Below are 22783 nucleotides of genomic sequence, written 5' to 3'. Positions count from 1 at the left end.
CCTCAGGCGCCGGTCCCAGCCACCCGCTCACCAGTCCCGCCACCGTGCCTCCGTAGCACTGGGGTCCCTGTCCCTTCAAGGCTTCCAAAAAGCGCTTGCCAAAAAGAGAAAAAAAAAAAAGGGGAAAAACGCGCGACCTCCTCCGTCCTCAGGCACCGGTCTCAGGCACCCGTCCCCAGGTCTCGGAGGGAGAAACGCGGGATATTCTTTGTCCTCCGGCGCCGTTCCCAGGCACCTCCTCACCGGTCCCGCCACCCTGCCTCCCCAGCAACGGGGGCCCGTCCCTCTAAGGCTTCCAAAAAGCGCTCTCCAAAAAAAAAAAACTGCTCCGGTTTCTCTCCACCCGCCGGGAGCCGGGGGGAGGGGCGCTCGGGTCCCGCCGGGCTGGGGCTTGTATCTTACCCCCTTCACGCTGGGTTCTGGCAGGTGTGGATGTGGTCTGGATGTTGTCCTGTGTCCTGTGGTCTCTATTTTAGGAAGATTTTTCTTTGTTATATTTTCATAGCTCTATGTGTTTTTGGGAGGAGATTTCCACTGCTCTACTCACGCCGCCATCTTGGCTCCCGCCCCCCCGAGTTTTATTTTTGAGGTTAACATACTCTGGATGATTTTGTGGCTAAGGTTGATTGGTCACGTGATAATCCCCTGGGGTCCCTGGCGGTACCTTGCCAGAGGGCTTTCAGCTGGCACACTGCCATTTTAGGAGATAATTTCTCAAACCCCCTGGATGTGAGGAGAACATGAAGGAAACATACACAGGGAGTCGTATTTTCTTAAAAAACAACTACTGGGAGGATCTGAGTCTTAGAAGAAAACCTGAGAGGCCTAATCACTGCCCACGGGACGCTGTCCTCGGGTCCGCAGGGGGCTGCGCCCGCGTTCCAGGCCCGGAGGCTTTGGTCCCTGGGGGATGGTCGGTCCCGGCGTCCGCGGCCTGGGGCAGAGCGGGGCCCCCCAGACCGCCGGCCCAGGGCCCGAGGGAGGATGAGGAGACCGGCGCCCGGCGTCGGCGTGGCCTCCAGCACCTCGACTGGGCCGCAGGCCGCGCCCGCTCCGCCAGCCCCGCCGCCGGGGAGGGGTTTCCCGGGACGCGCCGGCCCCTTTCATCCAGGAAGTGAAAGCGACGTCGGGGTCAATGAAAACAAACAGGGAGCCCTGGGGAGAGGACGGTAGGCGAGAGGGTGGGAGCGCCGGGCCTGGAGGGAGCAGCCCGGGGGTGGGAGCCGGCCCGTGTCCCGACTTCGTGGCCGCCGAGGATCGCTCGGGGATGCGTGAGCCCGCGGCTCGCGGCCCCGCAGCTCCGAGCGGCGTTGGCCATCCCGGCCTCTAAGGGCCGCCACGTCCCGGCGGCGTGCGCCGGCCGAGGGCTGCTGGCTGCCGGGCGAGGGGGGAGCGGCCGGGGAGGGGCCGGGCGTGCCGGCAGGGGCCGCCCAGGCCGCGCGCCTTCCCCATCACCGCGGCCGGCGCCGGGCCAGGATGCGCGGCGACACACTCTGAAGCATGGAGGGGGTTCTGTACAAGTGGACCAACTATCTCACAGGTCAGAGGGCTCGAGTGCTGCAGGGGACCGCGGGGAGAGGGGAAGGGCTGCGGGGAAGCCGTGTCAGGGGTTCCCTCTTCCTCTGCCGGGTCCGCGGTGACCCTCAGAGCGAGTCGGCCCTATTGTGCCCCAGGGGTTTAATCCCGCTGTGTGTCCGTTGTTGGAACTGCCCTACACACGGACAGTTCGCGACTGCGCACCTTCCTGAGGGTGGGAAGCGCGCCGACCACTGCTTTGCTCGTGGTGGTAATACTCTGTGTCTCCTGTAGCTTCCAAAATGATTCCCAATTACTCAGCATGTGTTGCAATTTCTGTCTTTATTCATACTTAATTCAGCATTTTGTTAACTGAGTTGTAGAGGTATAGGGCCGGAATGGACCCTATAAGATCAAGATTTAATTTTAATAAATATTTCCTGTACTTCTTTTTAATTTCCTCAGCAATACGGTTTATTTTTCAAGTTCTCTTGATAAAAAGTTGTTGGAGCGTAGCAAGGGTGATTTTGGAAGCTGTCTCCGGGTAATATTCTCTTAGCAATTGGTTGTCAATGAGATATCTTTGTGTTTTGGAATTCTGGTAAGTGTGTGAGAAATCGTGGAAGAAGGTGCGGCATACAGAATTGGAGCAGGCAAATCAGTTTCACCCATGAAATGGGTTTAAAGGAAGAACTCCAATGAGCTAGGTGTTTCTGTAGAAATGAGAGACCAACAGGGAAGGGACCTTTTCTTTCCGGCTTAGAAAAGAGTCTTACACCTGAGTTGCAAGTCCTGTCTCTTCCATCAGCCAGCAATAAAGACAAGTCACTTATTCTCTCAAATTCTCGGGGTGATAAGGCCAGGGTGATAAAATTGTTTATCCTGAAGGTGTTTTCATCTCCAGAATTCTGTGATCTCACTACATTAGAGGAAGGGGTGTGGACTTAAGTAAGATTAAATAGCAAGCAGATGTCATGATTCAGTATGATAGGCAAACCTCGACTTGCTTTCCACTTACTCAGTCTGCCAAAAGTATTGAAACCATTAGTAATTGTTTGGTACACTCAATTCACGTCTACCTGACCTTGTAGAAAATTTGCACGTAAACATTTTATGACATAAACACTGAACTACAGTTGCCTGTTTTTTTGATTAATTAGAATTGCTCAAGCCAGATTTGAAGCAGCATATGCTTTAACATTTATGATACATGGATGTTTTACTTTGTTTGCACTAAAATGTCAAACATTTTGTTTCTATAAATGATGTATTTTACCAGCAAACATTTAAAAGAGGCAAATGTTTTTTATTAAGCTTTTTTATTTGGGCATTTATGAGAACAGTTATACCATTTAGTTGAGATATTGTATAATTTCAAGACAGTTTTCTATGTTTTGAGATGCAAATGATAATCTCTTGCAAATGTTCATAAGCACAATGTACTGAGGAAACACGCATAGCCCAGAGCAAAGCAATGGGCAGTTACTGAGATGAGTCATAATTTATTCCTGGAGCAAAATGTGGTTTTAGGGGCCGACTTGTCTGTGGCACTGAGCATCGTCTGGTTGAGCTATTAACCACAAGTGCTTAGGGTTTTAATCTTTGCCGAGCATTTAAGTTAACTGCTAGTATGTAGTGTGGAAGCTTGCTGAAATGAAATCTTTTGTTTGGAATAATTCCATTTTAAAATTTAAATTGGGCTCAACAACATGCTCATTATTAATTTTAGTTCATCTTAGGTCAGAAGGATGAGCAGCTGTTGATACTAAGTGGTCTTTAAGGAAACATCCAGTTTGATGACAGTGTTCCTTGAGAATTCTTTGCAGAGAGTAGGACTTCAGTGAACATTTAGTAGTTTGAGATAAAGAGAATATGTTTTTTAAAAAAGAATCTTAAAAAGGGAATACTGATGAATCTTTTTCACAGATATAGCTCTCTGTTATATAAATGTGTGAATCAATTAGAGATTGTTTTTATTAAATATTTCTTCATAAAGCTGTTTAGAGATAATTAACAGTCTTAATGTATTTAATCATGGTCACCTTTCAAGTTACTACAAATTCTAAATAAATCATTTTGCTCAACATCTGTTTTAAAGAGATTGAAACACAGTAACGCAAACTTACAAAATCACAATTTGTCCTATATGCAACTGGAACATTGGGCAGAAGGGTGTATTTTTATGACACCCTGCTTACAATTTGCCAAGGTGAATTAGTGTTTGGGAAGATAATGTTTTCATCATTTCTATGTGTGCTTAATGCAATATATTCTCATGGACATACTGCTTATCTGATTTCTCATGGAGAGCACACAATATCTCAGTTTTCTGGTGTTTATTCATTCAATCACTTGAGAAACACATTTTTTTTTAGCACCTGTTATATGCCAGGCACCATTCTAGGTGCTAGAAATGCAGTGATGAACAAGATAAAGTTCACGTGCCAAGAGAATTTGTATTTTAAATTGCTAGGCCTCATTAGGGAATATAGTATCCCATAAAAAGAATTTTCCAAGTGTCTGAAACATGTTTTAATTATTTTGGATATCCATCTTTTGAAACTGTATTATGACATTCCTTGCTGTGAAATTTAACCTTTTTATGATGACTCAGCATTGCCATTTCAAAAGTGTTACGGTAAAGCCTTTTGGGGAGGTTAAATTCTGGGTCTGTATCAAGGTGTAAGAATGGCTTGCCTCTTAGCTATTGTCTTGGTACTGTTTGGCCCTGGAAAAACTGAATTAATATAGCAGGTTATGTCTAAAGTGATCAGGCTAAACCATGATTTAATAGTCACAGAAGGAACAAGGGCAATTACACTGCTTCTACATGGTCACTGTGTTATCGATGAGTGACCTGTTGTAAGCTGGTAGCAGCATCCTTGATGAGGCTTCAAGGGACACCAAGTTTGGCTTGCAAGTGTGGGAGCTGAGCTCTGAGGGAAACCATTGTCCTCATCCCCAGCTTTGCCTTGGAGCGAAGTCTGTGGTAGTTGTCCACTCTAGTCACTGAATAAATATTAATTAAATGAATGATTGCAGTTTCTAGCATTTCTGCTGGAGCTGTGCAGCAGCAGCGCAGGGAGGGAGGCATGCCCTCATTACAGAATATGCAGCTTTTTGTTCATTCAGCACTGTGTGCAAGGGAGTTTTCTCAGGCAGTGTTTTATATAAGCGCAGGGAAAGTCACATTGCAGAATTAGAAGACTGGTGGCATCTAAGAAGTCACCTTGTTCAGTCTGCTCATTTTGGAGACCGGGCAAAATTTTGATATTTATTGAAATGAAAATGTTTGTCCCAGGTTACCAACCAAAGAATGAGTACAGAGGCGGGTCTAGAGCCCATGTCTTCTGTTGCTTTTTCCGTTATATCACAACCCAACTCTGTTTTCCTTCTTAGGAAAAGGGGGCAGTTATGTTGTGCCCTGTTTAGGGCTATTATTGAGGTTGGGGTCTTATGGGTTGTCAATGAGAAGTTTGCCACAGAATAAAAATTATACTCCATATTTATGCTGATCTAGAGATTTCTTCAGAAATCTCTCCCAACAGAGTGAAGATTGATGTAAGAACATTTTGGGCAGGGCTTGGCCATTAAAAATTTCATTGTTAGAACATTATTTTAGAGCCAAGAAATAACATGGATGGCAAATTTTGAAGTTATAGTTTTGTATGTGATGAAAGTTTCTTGTTAATCTTCTGTTATGATCTTTGTAGGTTGGCAGCCTCGCTGGTTTGTTTTGGATAATGGAATCTTGTCCTACTATGATTCACAAGATGATGTTTGCAAAGGGAGCAAAGGAAGTATAAAGATGGCAGTTTGTGAAATTAAAGGTAGGTGTATATATGGAATTAGAGGAATTTGAAGTTAAGGAAGGAAAGGGTTCTTCGGCAAACTCTGAAAAGAGAGAAAAAACATTTCTAACCAAGTAGGGATCTTCCAATACCGTTTATTTCCTTAGCAGTTAGGAGTGACACAGCATTGTTAAATAAGATTTTTATATTTCTCCCTCTATTAATATACTTTGAATTGAAATTCTAAATCCTAGTACTGGTCTTCCAGTTTGTACTTGAAAAACAATTTCTTGTGGCTGCCACTTAAGTGTCCATACTGGGTCTGCAAGTTTCTCTTTTGTTCTCATTGTAGAAAGGTAAAGATTGGGAGCTGGTCTGTGAGGATGATAAGGCAAGCTCTGTAGTGTTTTAATAAAATATTAAGTCAGAGTCATAAACTCTACTTCTTTGCTAAATGGGAGGTAAGCTCTTCTAACTTAATAGAGGTGTCTTTCTTTTCTTCCAAAAGGGGAGAAATAAGGCAATATGGTCATTCTGTAACTTTCATCAAGGAAGGTTTCATGGACCGCTGATTAATTTGTATGTGTGGTGGGGGTGTGTGGGTGGAAGTAAGTAGGAGAGGTCAAACAAAATGAAAATGAAAACACTGAATTCTTCAAAGAGAATTGAAGGGAAAACTGAAGTGCTAGTGGAGTGAATATTAAACTCCTACAGGCCTTTCTCCTTTCGTCTCTGTAACTTGAATACTTAGCCTTCATGAAGGTGACATGGTGAGTTCTTTGTCATAGCTACTGAATATTCCAGAGTAATCTTGTTGTCCTGTACACTTTCTTATTTAGATTAAACCAAAGCAATAGCTAATGCATTATGTTACATTTTCCAGGGCTGGATTGCTAGTTTTTTGTGATTTTTTGGTAGTTATTAGATTTAGCCTTGGAGACAAAATAGAATTTCTGCTTGCTACAAGTCTGGTTCTTCACCTTCATTTAAGATTTGCTACCACTAGGGCTCTTTCTACAGCAGTGATTCTCAACTTGGGGTAGGTCAGTGAGCTTTCTTCAAAATGAACATGCCTGCCAGGTAATTATAACATGCCCCCTTTAGTAGAGAATTACTACTATTCTTTGGAAGGGAGTCACAACTATGTAAGATACAGAAACACTTCAGCCTGTGTACTGTTCCCTGCATGTTCCCTGAAATACATGGGGTGTAATTTTGCTGTTTGTTTTTTGCAAACATGCTGAAATCTATACCAGTTAGTGTTTGCTGTCTAGGTACTCATTTTGGGCATCTATGTACTTTCCACTGCACCATCATTATGCATAACACTTCAGAATCCCCTTTTGAAATTGCTTTGTTAATCAGCATATAAATCCCACAAAAAGAGCACATTCAAAGCATGAGTTTTTATTTTTTAAAAAAAGTGATGGTATTATCCCATTTCATTCATCATATTTGATTCCGAATGAGTTTTGGTGAGAGTCAGAAATCAAACTGCATTCAAAATGCAAGATTTGCCAACCTTGAAAACATATATAAAAGACTTAGTGGCAGAATTCTAAGGCAGTTCCAAAATGTTTTCAAGCCGTCACAGCATTTTTGTGTTATTGTTGGTTTAAAGTAATTATTTTATTAAAGAATAACATACAGAAAAGGGCACAAATATTAAATGTTAAGCTTGAGGAATGTTTACAAAGGGAATACACTTGGTAACCACCAGTCAGATCAAGAACTAGATGATCAGCATCCCAGGTATTAGTATCGTCTCCTCAGCATATCACCATAGATATGTATTGCCTACTTTTGAACATTTTATAAATAGAATATATTGGTATTCTTTTTTGTGCCTGGCTTCTTTCGCTCAGCATTGTGTTTGTAAAATTCATTCATGTAGTTCTGTGTAACAGTAGTTCAATCATTCTTATTGATTGGTATTATTTCTAGTGTGTGTGACTGTTCCACAATTTGATTATCCATCCTACCACTGATGGATAAGTTTTTTTTTCTATTTAGGACTGTTTTAAGTAAAGTTGCCACAAACATTCCTATATATTTATTTTGTTGATCACGTGTGTATTTCTGTTCAGTATACATCTAGAAGTGGAGTGCAATTGTTGAGGCATTGAATATTCACACATTTATCTTTAACAGATGTTAAAGAGAAAATTATCCTGACACTTGTTTAAACAGTAAAGGCAGAATTTATTCAGGTCTATCACCATAGGTACAGTGACTACTGCAATGGGATTTTGAAGTAAGGGAGAGAGATTGGGCTCAAGTCCGAGTACACGAAAGTGGGACTTTATAGTCAAGGAGCAGATTAAGGTGGATGGAAAATTACTGAGAGGAAACATCAGGAATAAAAGGGGATTCAGTCTAAGATGACCTAACGATTCTTGCTGAAGGCAGGTCAGGGTGATAAGATTTTACCTGGGGGAAGGTGATGGGGAAAGGAATTTGGTCAGATATTGAAGATGGTCAGTTATTGAGGGTGGAGAATGCTAAACTGATTTAGCAGTACCCTTAAGTTGAGCAGGTGGCTCAGCGGAGCCTGACTGATGTTTGATCAAGGATTATCTTTGTCACAGATAATGCTGAATTGTTTACCAAAGTGGTTGTACCAATTTATTCTTCAACTAGCAGAGCATGAGGATTCCAGTTGCTTTATACTCTTGCCAACACTTAGTATTACCAGTTTTAAGGTTTGAATATGCCTAGTGTACAGAGTGGTCTCTTGTGGTGGTTTTAACTTGTATTTCTTCAATAACTAATGATGAGTATCTTTTCAGATATTTATTAGCTGTTTGAATATCCTGTTCTTTCGGAGTCCCTTTTCAGGTCTCTGGCCCAGGTTATAAATTGAGCTATCTTTCATGTAGATTTGTAGGAGTTCTTTGTATAGTCTCAGTGAGTCTTTGTATGGTAAATATCATCTCCCACTCTGTGGTTTGGATTTTCTTTCTGATAATTTTCTTTTATTTGATGAACAGAAGTTCATAATTTCAATAAGGTCCAATTTTTCAAAATTTTTTGGTAAGAACTTGTCTCCAGCTTAAGAAATCTGTTATCTTCTTAAGGTTTACTGTTTTATGTTGCATATTTAGGTCTAATGTTAGGTCTGTGATTCACTTAAATCTTGACTTTTATATGTACTATCAGGTAGGGGTCAAGATTAATTGTTTTCCCCGTATGGGTAGCCAGTTGACCGAGCACCATTTATTGAAAAGAGCAACCTTTTGCCCACTGCACTGAAGGGACATCTTTGTCACAGAGTGAGTGACCAGGTATGTTTGGGTCTTTTTCTGGACTCTCGTGTTCCATGGGTCTGTTTTTCTATTCTTGTTTATCTAGTATCACACTATTTAAATTTCTTTAGCTTTATGCTTCTTCTTAATATTTGATAGTTTAAGTCTTCTAACTTTGTTCTTTTTCAGTATTGTTGTGGCTGTTATTGGCCCTTTGCATTTCCTTGCACGTTTTAGAATCTGTAAATTTTCACAAATCTCTGTTGGAATTTTGACTGAAATTACACTGAATATATGTCAATTTGGGTAGAACTGTATTCTATACAATATTGAGTCTTTTGAGTTATTAACATGGTATATTCTTACAATACAATCTTTAATTTCTCTCAGTAATGTTTTGCAGTTTTATGTGTAGACATTCTGTTCTATATTCCCTAGGAACTTGATACTGTGGGAGCATTGCTCCTAAGTTTGTTGCCTCCTCAGGTGACTGCTGTGGCCGGGATAACCCTTGACTGATACATCAGTGCTGGTATATTTAAAAATGTGTCCTCTTATTTTAGTTTCATATTATAGCAACATTAGAAATTAGAGGATTTTTTTTTTAGGGTGGCTATCAGTGCTTTCAGTAGTATTAACAAATAGCAAAAAAAGAGTTGACTCTTGGAGCCTTGGGATTTCAGCAGTTTTATCCTAGCCTACAGATCTTCAGCACCCATCATTGATTGTGGGATGATTGTATATTGCACTATCTACATCCAAGAATGGCCTGCATAAGTAGAGTAAGATAGTAAAACTTTTGTGCCGCTGCCTCTTTGCCACAGTACAAGGAGCATCTGGTCAGTAGTTCACTAATCAAGCATCTAAATTAGAACTTCTGCCAGATTTTGTGGGCCTCTCATAATTTGGCTCCACTCAGCCTGTCCATTCATGAATATCATTACTTTGTAATACAACACAAGGTTCTGTTTAGGCGTGTCTCCTGATATCCTCTGTACCTATTATGTTTATTTCCTCATCAGGCCTTTTCTTGTGCATTTTTCTCTTAACTAAGTCCTACTGTTGTCAAATTCTTCCTGCAGCCTTTTTGTTTCCTGCTGCATCTTACCTTTCTCTAATTATAATTACACACAACGTCTCTGTACCAGAGTTCAACATTTAGGTGTTTACATTATTTTGGTGTGTCAGTTTGTTTTCTCATTTAAATTGTCAGCTTTATTAGAGCAAAGACTCCTTTTTCTCTTCTGTTCTATTTTCCCCTCTACCAGCATTGCTCTGAGCTGAGAAAATACCTGTTGATTAATGACAGATTAACACAAATTTAGTTTCACAGCAGAGATTTAGGATTGACTCAGTGTAATCTGTGATTAGCTCTCTTTTGTCAGAGTATGAAGGAGGGTGGTGTAGGAAAGGAGAAGGAGGGTAGAGGGAAAGAGGAAGGCTCCAAAGTACTCATGCTTTCCACATGATTATAATATGCCTGTTGGTTGAGGACTGTTATTCTAATGGAAGGTGGCCACAGTTCATATTGACTGTGCTGCTTCCATATACCAGGCACTATCCTAGGCTTGTGGGAAACCAAAACATAGCCTCTGCTTTTAAAGAAATCAGTAAAAAATGTGTGCTATGTGGGAAAATGCATGTGTATTTAAGGTACTACAGGTGGCTTCAAGGGAGGGAACTCTTAGTTCTCACTCTTAGTAGTGAACTTGTTGCTGTTTTCTCTCTGATTTGCTACCAGGGCGTTTGGCGCCACTGACAGCCAGGTCCTATGTGAGAACAGCGGTTTTGAGGGTTCCACTTGATAGCCCCTTAGGGAGAGGTGTTGCCTACATCTTGAATCATAATTTGTTGTTTTAGGTGTCTGAAACATCTAATACTTTGTAAGAGTGATTTGATTCTCCACAAATTACTTAAGTCCATGACTGTATTTCCCCTGTGTTTATCACCGTAGTCCATTCAGCAGACAACACAAGAATGGAATTAATCATTCCAGGAGAGCAGCATTTCTACATGAAGGCAGTGAATGCAGCTGAGAGACAGAGGTGGCTGGTTGCTCTGGGGAGCTCCAAAGCCTGTTTGAGTGATACTAGGGCCAGAAAAGAAAAAGGTAACTATAAATTTTTCCCTTGTGGTGAGGAAATTGTATTAAACATAGATGTAAATTGTCCTGTCTGCTTTTAACAATCTATCCTAAAGAAATAATCAGAAATGTAGAAGATTTATTTACATAGGTGTTCATCATACTAAAAAAAAAATGTAAATAATGCAAAGGTTTAAATTTTTGGAATGGTTTGGTGAACTGTAGGGTGATTTATTGTTACCAGTAAAATATTTACAAGGCAGTTTGATGATATGAGAAAATGCCCAAGGTTAAATGATAATTTAAAGAAGCGGGATTCACAATTACACATCCATTCATTGGCCATCTTAGGAAAGATATGTAAAAATTAGTCAAATTGTTACCTTAGGAAAGGGACTCTGTGGGAAGGAGACTCGTTTTGCACTATAAATCCTTGGTACCTTTTGACTTTACCATGTAAATATATTGCCAGATCAAAAGGATTAAATAAAAATCAAAAGCCAAACATACAGTTTATGGTATTCAACTCTGTGCAGATATAATGTGAAAATAATATTTATATCTGGATTGTGAGATTGCAGTTCTTTGATTTTTCTATATATTTTTTGATTTTGGAGTTAAATTAGTGAAAGCAACTAAATATCAGTATTGAAAATGAAGGCTAGGAATTGAATTTATAACAATTTTCAAATATATGAAAGAACATCATAGCTAGAAGATGGCTAAGGCTAGAATAAAAAGGAATGGATATTCACAGTAGCCAAAAGGTGGAAACAGCCTTAATGTCCATAGACAGAGGAATAGATAAACAAATATGGTATTATACATATAATGGAGTATTAGCCTTTAAGAGAAAGGAAATTCTGACACATGCTATGATATGGTCAAGTCTTGAAAGATATTATGCTAAGTAAAATAAACCAGTCAGAAGAGGACAAATACCATACGATTCTACTCATCTGGGATACCTAGAGTTATCAAATTCATGCAGACGGAAAGTAGAATGATGGTTGACGGGGGCTGGGGAAGGAGGAAATGGGCAGTTAGTTTTAATGGATACAGAGTCAGCTGGGGAAGATGAAAAAGTTCTAGAGATGGTGGTGATGGTTATAGGACAGTATGAATGTACTTCATGTCACTGAACTATACACTTAAAAATGGTTAAATGGTAAATTTATTTATGTAGATTTTACTACAATTAATAAAAAAGAGGGAATGGACTTAAATTTGGATAGAAATTAATTTTAGTTAGGTCAAATGGCAGATAGATCTGGTTGGGTCCACGCTGGCTAGAGTGGTTTTGTGGCTAGTGCCACAGAGCAATGCCACTGGCTCAGGGACTGTGGAGAAGCACCGGGACATACAAGGTGTTTTTTTCCTTCCTTCCTCTGCAGCTTACACTTCTAGTTTAGAGGGTATTGGTAAGTGGCTGAGGCTATGGCTGGATGGTTAGTCTGGAGATACTAAAGAGTTCTTAATAAAAAATTTCTAAAAACAGTATAGTGGGAAAATGAAGTTATGAAAGGAACAGAAGAAAATAAATATATATAATATTTTTAACTACAAAAACTTTAAAACTTCTATATGTCAAAACATACAGTAAGGAAAACTGAAAGAGAACTGACAGATCTGAAAAAGTATTTGCAATGTATGGGACAAATGAAAGGTGGCTACCTTTAATGTGTAAGATCTTATATGAATTACCAATTTATGTATTATTAAAGGAAAAATGACACATCAGAGCTAGAAAAATGTATAAAGGACAAGAAAAGCCAGTTCATAAAAGGAGAAATGCAAGTACTTTTTAAATGAAAGATAACTGATGGAATGCAAGTATCTGGTGTAAAACATCCAGTGGTCAACCACCCTGCCTCTGGAAATGAATCTACTTAAACTTCATGTCAGACATGTGACTCCCTTTTTTTTCTTTTTCAATGATCTAAAGAGAAGGTGTTCCCTTGGGGCTCTTGTATCATATTTCCAAGGTCTCACACGTCTTATGCTACTGTATCTGTTGCCTTTTTAAATGACTCCATTTTGTTGTATTGCTCAGACTATGAAAGTGACCTGATTGAATGTTTGTTTTTGTTCTTCAGAAATTAGTGAAACCAGTGAATCTCTGAAAACCAAAATGTCTGAACTTCGCCTCTACTGTGACCTCCTCATGCAGCAAGTTCATACAATCCAAGAATTTGTTCACCGTGATGAGAATCATTCGTCACCCAGCACAGAGGTATAACAGAGGGGATCCCTTCATGTCTGGGTGTTGTGTGGTGCTCTGGTGGGTGAGCATCTGCCCAGAAGGTGGCAGAGAAGCATGTTCAGAATGAATAATTTTCAGTTCTGGGCTCTCACTACTACAGACTATCTGGAAATCTGTAGGATCTTCTAGATTGTATCTCTGCAGCCTGAGTAAAGCAGGAAAGCATTTCCCCAGGAATCAAGGCTTATCTTTGCAGCCAACTGATAATTTGGAAGCTGGGTGAGAGTTGGGGGTGGGGGGAGAAGCATTCCAGGCTTTGTTCTTTAGGCTAACTGCATGAATTCACTGGGCAACTGTTCTTTCTTTTGATAATAAGGTCCCAGCTTCAACTAGTGAGAACTGATAATTTAGCTCTATTAAGTAACTTAAAAAAAAAGCCTTCTCAGCACAATAGTGTGGGAATTCGAATTCAGATTTGTGGCTATGAATTTGTAGCAGAATTCAGATTGCAGCTATGAAACAGGTTCATTCTTCTGATAAAGTAGGACCAGTGGGCCTTACTGCTCTCAGGGTGAAAGGCCAGCGTGGTTCCCAGACTCTGTTTGCCTAACTTGGGAGAAATGAGAAAAGGAATCTTCCTACCTCTGCTGTGGCCTTCTCCCGTTGAGAAGGAAGCTTGTGTGAGGTAGATGACAGTGGTAGGTACGTTAAATCCTAAGGGCACTAACTGTTTCACCACAAACTCTGTGGAGGTAGGTACCCTCACATTTTCTCCAGCAGCTCAGGGACAGTATCAGGGACCCAGGCTTATTCCACTTTCACGTTCTACCATTCTTGGTATGTTGGGTTTTTCTCCTCATGCTTGGACTTCAAGGTGACTGCCAGAGCCGCACAGCCAGGAGGCAGTGGGATAACCAGGATGGAAAGAGACCATCTCAACTTGCTGTCCTTGGCTTTTATCAGGAAACAGAAATCCCAGAAACTCCCCAGCAGACTTACCATCTTTTTGTCTGGGTCAAAGGAAACTAGGAAATACTAATATTGGACGAAGAGTCATAGAATAGACATGGTTGGCTTACACCAATCTGTATTCATCCCCTAGGGTCAGAACACTTTTCTGTCTTAAAAAAAAAGACTGGTGTCTTCATTCTACCAAGGGAGAAAGGCGAGAATGGGTCTCAGTAGACAGAAATTTTGCAGTATTCCCCTGCTGTGACCACCTTTGAAATTCTGATACTTAGAAAACTACTGTTTAGGTTAAGTTTATCTAAGATAAATTTTGAACAGTTTTCAATATGATGTTTGGTTTAAACACAAAACTTATTTTTTCTTGGATTCTAATTTCATATGTTGATTACCTGAAAGTCAGTTTTATTCATTGATTGCTTTAATTTTCTAAGTTAGTATATTTTAAATAGATTTGAATATAACCTACTAAGATGTCTGTCAGAGGCAGTGTTTCATTACTTGATTATAAAAATGCAGGATTCCGCAGTCATTTATGTTTACTCAACTCTTTTTGTGTGTAATTTTTCAGAACATGAATGAAGCCTCTTCTCTGCTTAGTGCCACATGTAATACATTCATCACAACGCTGGAGGAATGTGTGAAGATAGCGAATGCCAAGTTCAAACCCGAGATGTTTCAGCTCTCCCGTCCGGACGCCTTAGTTTTTCCTGTGTCGCCCTCTCCTGTTCAGATGGTTGGGACTTGTTTTTCTCCCAGTGATATTGCATATGGTTTTATTTATTTTCAAGGGTTTAAACTGGCAGTAAGAGAAGAATAGTAAGCATTGAATTTTGGGGGGAGTGTATTCATATTCTGTATTGGAGCCTTTAAACTGGGGGTTCAATGCGTCCAGTGTCATGATCCCCTTCCCTCAGTGGGACTGTGCCATTTACCCTAGTGTTCCAGGAAAATACTGTGATGCTTTGTGGGTGCTCTGATATGAAAAAGGTTGTTGTACTTGGTAAAAACATCACAACGGGGAGATACTTTATCCTCAGTAGGATAAAACTAAGCAAATCTTTAAAGAAGTTGTAAGGGATTTGAAACAACATGTTACAGGTGAAAGAGTATTTTGTTCAGCATTTCAGTTTGAACCCTGTGAGTAGGCAAGTTTAACTTACTCTGTGTGGACCTCATTTTCTTCATCTATAAAATAAGGTTTCTTCTGTGTCATTGCAAGAGGGTCATTGTGAAGGATCTGACCTGTTTAATGCAAGGTGCTTAATGTTAGTTTCTTGCTTTCTGATTACTCTGAACAAGTACTCTTGGCTGGTGCTAGTGGATTCATTGTCGTTTCCAAGCTAATAAACCTGCTCTAACGTGCTGTGGGGAACTCCTGGCTGAGATAAGTTTTGATGAGGCTTCACATTTTTTTCCCTGAAGTGTTTTCAGGAGCCCTTTTGTAAAAGAAAGAATGCTACCTGGCTACTGTTTTAGCAATTACCTGAGGACTTAGAAGGAACAAATAGGGTACAGTTTATTCCTAGGTTCTCTTACCCACCCCAGCAGGTTATTTAGATGAGATTTAGTCAAGATTATTACCTAAATTAATTTAGGTCATTGTTTTCTAATCAGTGTATGATGAAGTGATAGTGCCCCTTGACCCAGGTATACTATGAAAAATGAGTTTTATGGCCAGATTAGTTTTGGGGAGTGCTAGGTTAATTGAAATGAATTGGGTTTTTCTGTCATAGTACTTCTTAGAACCTCTTTTATGCCAAAGTATATCATGAATCTCTGAGGATGGTAGTGTGCTTTGTTGCTGAGATTTATTTGATAATTGAACACTTTTTAAATTTATTTATTTTAAATTTTTTATTAAGGTATGATTGATACACACTCTTATGAAGGTTTCACATGAAAAAACAATGTGGTTACTACATTTACCCATATTATCAAGTCCTCACCCATACCCCAATGCAGTCACCGTCCATCAGTGCAGCATGGAACACTTTATTTTTTAATGTCTAACATTTTAAAATATGTTATTAGGGAGAAAGCTTGACCATACTAACAGTGTTACTTGAGTCTGTAAAAAATAAACTTATCGGCCAGCTGTCTTTTCCTCTTGAGTGAATTTAAGTTAATAATAATAATAAATGAGAACTGTATTTTTCTACTTGACATAAGAATATGCTCATTTTATTTTTAAATTTCTAGATGAAGCGTTCCGTCAGTCACCCTGGTTCTTGCAGTTCAGAGAGGTAAAATAACCTTTTCTTTTGACCAAGTTCTGTCAAATATACTACTTGGGAAATTCTTTAGACCTTTAACATTAAGTGGTGTGGAATATAAACTCTGTGGGCAGAGTCTGGTTCTGATTTGCTCAGCATTATATTTCTTAGTTGTTATGATAGGGCCTAATCCCAATAGGTAGTCAGTGAAGATAAAAATGAGTGAATAACCAGCAAGGTAATCACCTTGCCAGCCATTGTACCTTTTTCAGATGTTTTAAATTATATCAAATGATGGTTAATAGAAATCCATCTTTGATGTATCAAGACTCCAAAGCTTAGGCTTATTTTACAATAGCTCTTGGTAGCATCATAGAATCATGTTGAGCTGAGCTATTGTTTTATTAGGAGCTAAAGATTCTTACTGAAAAGAGAGTAAAAACCAGTTGATATCTTAAAGTATATATTCATGTCAACACATTTAAAAAATTCCCCTTCTAAATAGATATTACCTATATCCCAGGCTATTAAAATGTTCTTTATCTTGGCATAGGTAATATTCTTCTAAGCTGCTCTGAGTGTTTTGTTTGGTATTTAGGAAAATGATGGAATTATGGTGATTTTAGCATTTTTTTCCTCTACATTAAGAATAATTGGTATTCCTTATTAGTATTTTGTCTGCCCCACCCCACCCAATGATTATAGAATCTTTGAACTATCTTGTGTTCAAAAGGAGTCCATTGTTACCAGCTGGATTCTAAATGATTTTACTTGTTTGTGTCCAGACCTCTGAAGGAGCAGAGTGTTGCTAAAATAAAACTTTAGGCATAGAAATATTCCTCTTCCTATCAGGGAATGAAGAGTTTTACCAATTAGAAACTTGATCCATTTGACAAACTTATTTTTATGATGGAAAATTTTCTGAACTGTATTTTATCTTTTCTACCTTATTAATTAATACAAATTTTAAAGCTGTATTATTTTTCTTGATGAATCAAGGTTGTTATTAAAACAGTAATGTTGGACTTTCATACAGTGGTAGCCAGGTGCTCTTCAGTGGTGGTGATTTGCTTCTGTGTTGAGTGTTTTAAATCGATTTTTTTAGTTTTCCGATTTTTTACAATACTTTTTGTAGCCTCCATTTGCCATCTCTGTCTGCTCTTGCTGCCGGCAGTGAGTTGGCCTCTAGCTTACTCCTAACCTACTTGCCCAGCTTTTTCACTGTTGTTTTTGATCAGATATAGGTTGACATTAGCTACATGTACTTGGAAAATCTATAACCTTGGGTTTTCAACCTTTTGCTTAACCATCTCATAAGTTTACTGTCTAGCTGGACGCTCCTCTCTAAAAGCAGCTGCTGCTTCTTCACTGTACCCATTTTCCATTTAGTTTGGCTTAGAGGCCATATTACTATCCAGGTTACCAGCTGGATTCTAAAGGATTTTACTTATTTGTAGCCCAACCCCGGAAGTAGCAGAATGTTGCTAAAACAGAACTTGTTTCACAGAAATAGTTTCTCTTTGATTTAAAGAGAAGTAATTTAAAATTCCAGTTAGGTTGGGGGTGTTTTTATTTGTTTAAGACCTTAGAATTTAATGCTTTTAATTTAATTTGCAGGAGTAGCCATCCTACAAAAGAACCAGTGTCTACACTTCACCGACTTTCTCAGCGACGCCGAAGAACCTACTCGGACGCAGACTCTTGTAATGATATTCCTCCTGAAGACTCAGATAGTAAGTTGGGCTCTGTCTCCTTTGGCCTATTCAGCAAGATTATTGTGGGGCTCGGTAATTGATGGAAATGAAGGATACTGACAGTGAATACTGTACTTTGTCCTTGGATTAATTCCTTAATTCAGAGCTAAACAAATGGCGCACAATCAACAGAAGCTCATATGTCCTCTTACAGACACCTTTGTTATTAACTAAGAAGTGCTGAGTGTCTCTTTGCAAATCCCATATCTTATATAGATAATTTAATATCAAAATCTTTTCCTCCCACTGTATTTATTAATCCTTAGTAATCATGTCCATTTGCATTAAAACCATTTTAGAAGAAAGCATGAATTGTGGCAGGATTCTAGGAGAAAGTAAAGGCAAGTTCTAAGTTAAAGGAAAAAAATCAACATTATTCCTAAAATAATTTGAAATGGCTGAGGGAAATATTTTTTTCTGGTAGTGGCAGTGAATTATAGAATTTTTTCCTGTACCTTTTCCCCCTTATTATTTAAAGATTGAATACTTCAGGTAAGGTTTGGTAATTTATGTTAAAGTTTATTTTTCTCTTTAGAGAAGAAGCTTTGAAAGTGAGTCAGAATATCTAGTTAGACAAAAATACCATAATTTCCAGTGAACACAATATGATCTTATTATTGCAACTCCATTAGCAGACTTGTTTTTCAGAGTCTTTGCTATTGCCCATGAAGCATGTGTGATAGAAATTACATACAGTTTCCAGTTAAGGAATAGATTTTGTCCCAGGAGTTTATTTGTAAGTCAGTTATTTAGAACACAGATTTTATTTCCATTATGGAGATAATATGAAAAGTGGTGTTAGATGCTTTAGATTCCTAAGAAGAGCCCAGCTAATTCATAGTGTGGATGAAAAGGGACAAAATAGTGTTGGATTTCTATGGTTGAATATATTGAAAACACTGATTAAGATAGAGTTGTTTTGCTTAACAGAGGTTAAATAGGTTTAACTAGAGAAGAATGTAGAGTTCATGAAGATGGTGGAGGTTCAGAAGGGACTGTTGGCCATTTTCAGATCCTTAGAAGTTGATGGATCTTTCTTTATGTGCATTTTTTTTACAGGACTAATAATATTGTAATCAATATAATAATAAATATTGATATAGATCACTACTCTATGTTCACTGCCATGTTGAATTTAAGTTAGAATGTTGGGTAAAGAAAGTGAAGGAAAGGATGAGGGTGGGAAGGGGAAAGGAGAAGAAACTTCCTTGGGTCAATTTAGTACAACTTGGAGGAGATAAGGAAAAGAGAAAGAGAATTAAAGAGGTTAGGAATGGGGAAAAAATGTTATTTGTGGCAGGTACTATACATCCTGATTTATTTTGTTCTTTCTGCCTTTTATAGATAACCTTTTTAATCCAGAGCTTGTGAAAGAGTTCTATACGCTGCCTTGTATATTCTCCTGCTTCTTCTCTTTCTCTCTAAGGGGATCATTTTCATTTGTGATAGTAAATTGATTTCTTTAAAGCCAGTCATTTTCCTTAGTTCTCTTTTAGGCACTCTGGTCCTGAATTTTGAAAATAACTTTTATAAGCTCTAAGTGTACATACCTTATTCCATTTAATTTTCACCAATTTAGCTGTAAAGGAGTGTAACAAAACTAGTCAGACACACACACACACACACACACACACACACACACACACACACACACACACACACACACACCTCAGTTCTTTATAACTTTACACACACACACACCTCAGTTCTTTATAACTTTACACACACACACACACACACCTCAGTTCTTTATAACTTCACACACACACTCACACACACACACACACACACCCTCAGTTCTTTATAACTGTTTTAAATTGGCAAGTATAGGCCAAGTCAGAGGTTTTATTCTTAGATTCCCTTCTGTTTATCATAAAGTTTAGTGTCTTAGTTGACCAAGCAGAGATTGAATTAATACTCTTACTTAGAAAGTGCATGTTTTTCGACTGGCAGTTTCTGTTGAAGGTTTTTATCCCAAAATACTCTCTTTCTTGAAGTACAGCTGCTTCTACTTTTTTTAACTAGATTAAAATTATTATAAAAATAACAAATGTTCATGGTAAATTGAAGTAATGTGTACAAACAGATGTGAACCTGCCCTGGAACAGGACCATGCCAGTGTGTTTAGCTGTGTTCACTGAAAGCTGCAGTGATAGTTCTGTGAGTTGCATTCCAAATGGAAATATGGGGACTTTCGTATTTTTTGTGTCTTGTGATGAAAGAGCAAGCTCTGAATTAGTCCTAGTTCTGTTACCAGTTGTGTAATCTTAGGTTAGGCTTGTAACCTTTTTTTGGGCCTTGGTTTTTTTGCCTTAGAAAACAAGGAAGATACAGCATTAAAATGACCAGGCTGAAAAAGCAATAATCAATTAAGAAGAATAATTCAAATTCAACCAATGTTTATTGACTGCCCATTATGTGTCAACCATGGTTCTAGCAAAGAATAAAAGAAATGTCTCTACTTTAGATAGTTTCATAGTTTATCTCATGAACTCTTAAGTTTCTCCTTATGATCAGTAGAAAAGTTAGATTTTTTTCTCTGTTAAACAATAAAAAAATTAATAGGAAGCTAAAGGAATTTGTGTGTCTCTAAATGGCAAATTTAAAATGTTCTTTCACAGAGGACTGGAGTTAACATTGATAGGATATTTTTTAACCTTTTACTCAATTTCTTAATAGGACCTGTTCACTGTTCAAGAAATACACTTAATGGAGATTTGGCATCAACAACCATTCCTGAAGAAAGCAGACTTATGGCCAAAAAAAAATCTGAGTCAGAAGACCCTCTTCCATCCTTCTCTTCCTGAGGAAATGGAAGTGTCCAACTTCCTCCAAGTATTGCTATGCAAAAGCTGCTGTAATTAAACTATGTTATAGGGAGTAGTTTTTCCCTTAGGATTTCTCTGCACTTTATAGAATATTGTAAAACAAACAAAAAACCCCCACATACCTTTGAAGTGTATTTTATCTTTATATTGTTTATTTGCAAGAGTATTTTCCTAATAACTTCACAGTATGAATGTGCATCTTTTTTAAAAAAAAAAACAACAAATCATGGTGTAACATTTTGACATCTACAAGGACAAATGTAGATATTTTTCTAAAAAACTGAGGGACTGACAGCTTAGTCAGTATGTATTGTAGCTTATAAACATGAAATCTTATAAGGTTTCAGTTTGGCAGAAGTGTGACATATATAACTTGTGCCATGGACCTAATGATCACTTTACCCATTTAAAAGCGAGTTACTGTAGCAGCTTGATGGTGAGTAAATTGCATTCCTTTAAGCAAAAAAGAAACAATTAATATTCTAAAATTTTTAGCCCAAGTAACATGTCATATTGGAGATATTTTAAAGATCAGACTGCTGTCCTTCATATGTGAAGTTGACACTACTGATTTGTCAATACCAAATGTTGGGTTGAAGTATTTAACTTTTATTTATTTATTTTTCTGTTGCATCAAAAAAAGATTGCATTATAACTTTTATGACCTACCAAATTTTAGATGTGTATACATTGTTACCTACATTGTTCTAGAAAAGAGGTTAATGTTTTAGTGACCTTGCTCACTTACACCAGAGAAATAAATGACTTTCAATGGAAGAGGAGTTTAGTGCTTTTTTCCTAAAATAGACATTAAGCTGCTGTTGCAAGGTATTAATATTTGCAGCTCTTTAGACTTTCTAGAGACATTTTTTATTTATGAATATTTATACAAAATGGAATTCTGCCAAGGTGACTGCACCACATCACTTGAGAATGGCATTATTTAATTAAAGAAAAATAGCATTTTTTGGTAGTGCCTGTCCATACCTATTGTTAGTGTTTGCCCAGTGAACTGTTTTTTTTTTTTTTAATTCCTTTTGAAGTGACAGGTTTGTCCAAGGTCTTGGATGAGGAGCACTTTAAAACGAATTGGTTTGGTGTCTTTAAGTTAATCATATGTTTAATAAATATATGGTTTTTGCATTCAAACTCATCATATAATACATTGTATCTTTTTTTACATTTATTGATATTCTGTCTAATCTTCATAAAATTGTAATAGTATTCTTTATTGCTTTGATTTTGTCTGTATATTGGAATGTCTTAGTGAATACACAGATGAGGCAAATTTTTAGTTTTGTTGCCTGTGAGCTTAGAATAATGTGGCCTATTTTACTTTATATTTGCCTTGTAAGTTTGTGTGAGAACTTTTCTTAATGAGTTAATATTTAGTATTTACCAAAATCTTTAATTATGTTTAAAATGGATATAAGCAATCTATATATATTAATATGCCTTTAGATATACTGTATGCTACTTAAAGTTTGTGAATTTTAATAGCACACAGGTCATTAGACTATTTTAAGTGGAATCTTTTTCTGCTTATATGTCTAATTTGAGAAAAATGTTTGATAATGTAAGTTTTCATGTTGAGTGTGTAATCAGATATTTTGTTTTTTTTTTTTTAATAGTAAGAATTTGCATAGTGATAAGACCATTGAAGGTCAAGGTGCTACTGGTAGGGAGTATTTCTGGTAGTTTTTTTTGAACCGGTAGGTTTGTAATGAGAACACTATAACAAAGCTTTTGAACTCATAGGAAATAAATCCATTTTTTTATTGTTTTATCCAAAAAAGATGAGTTCCTGAACAGTTTTCTGTAAATACTTTTAAAAATAAAAGGCAGTCACTTCTGGTTTGTATCATTTTTTTTCCCCCTTTAAACAGGTGCTTTGAACAGGTTTGCCATACCTGAAGTATGGTTTTTATTGTTACTTGGAACCACTTTTTTCCCTTAAAAGTAGCACATTTGTGAAGTCATTTTTTTGAGGGAGTATAAATGTCTCTTTAATTACATTTAGGTTTTGATCAGTGAATTGGTAGTATGAAGCAACCTATAAAGCTTCAGGGAACCTTGCAATTTGAGAAGCCCTGTGCATTTTCAAGTGTGCCTGACTCCTGAATTGTAAGAGAAAGATGAAGCAAGTATGAACAGTTGTGTAAGAATTTTACCTTAGGACTTT

At 38.1% G+C, this 22783-nt stretch overlaps 1 protein-coding gene across 3 annotated transcripts; it reads left to right on the top strand.

Moving 5' to 3' along the window:
- The first annotated feature begins 1175 nt into the window (after positions 1 to 1175).
- Positions 1176 to 22455, top strand: PLEKHA3 (pleckstrin homology domain containing A3). 3 transcript variants are annotated; one of them, XM_017661623.3, is made up of 8 exons: positions 1176 to 1540; positions 5229 to 5345; positions 10506 to 10661; positions 12731 to 12867; positions 14375 to 14539; positions 16006 to 16049; positions 17637 to 17752; positions 20453 to 22455. In XM_017661623.3, the coding sequence occupies exons 1-8, from the start codon at positions 1501 to 1503 to the stop codon at positions 20578 to 20580; spliced, it is 903 nt and encodes a 300-aa protein (XP_017517112.2). In that variant the 5' UTR covers positions 1176 to 1500; the 3' UTR covers positions 20581 to 22455. The 3 variants fall into 3 exon arrangements, with proteins under 3 accessions (XP_017517112.2, XP_017517114.2, XP_017517115.2); XM_017661625.3 differs by lacking the exon at positions 5229 to 5345; XM_017661626.3 differs by lacking the exons at positions 1176 to 1540; positions 5229 to 5345 and adding an exon at positions 8451 to 8590.
- The last annotated feature ends 328 nt before the right edge of the window (positions 22456 to 22783 follow it).

The sequence above is a fragment of the Manis javanica genome, chromosome 12 (genome assembly GCF_040802235.1).
Source record: "Manis javanica isolate MJ-LG chromosome 12, MJ_LKY, whole genome shotgun sequence".
NCBI classification, from domain to species: Eukaryota; Metazoa; Chordata; class Mammalia; order Pholidota; family Manidae; genus Manis; species Manis javanica.
The sequence above is the reverse complement of the archived record's forward strand: the minus strand, read 5'-3'. Positions and strand labels throughout refer to the sequence as shown.

What these genes read in the sequence shown, in the direction of transcription:
- PLEKHA3 (XM_017661623.3), top strand. Translation starts at nt 1,501, where the DNA reads ATGGAGGGGGTTCTGTACAAGTGGACCAACTATCTCACAG. An exon ending in GGCAGTTTGTGAAATTAAAG is followed by an intron (nt 5,346 to 10,505) that starts GTAGGTGTATAT and finishes TTATCACCGTAG; the next exon opens with TCCATTCAGCAGACAACACA. An exon ending in TAGGGCCAGAAAAGAAAAAG is followed by an intron (nt 10,662 to 12,730) that starts GTAACTATAAAT and finishes TTTGTTCTTCAG; the next exon opens with AAATTAGTGAAACCAGTGAA.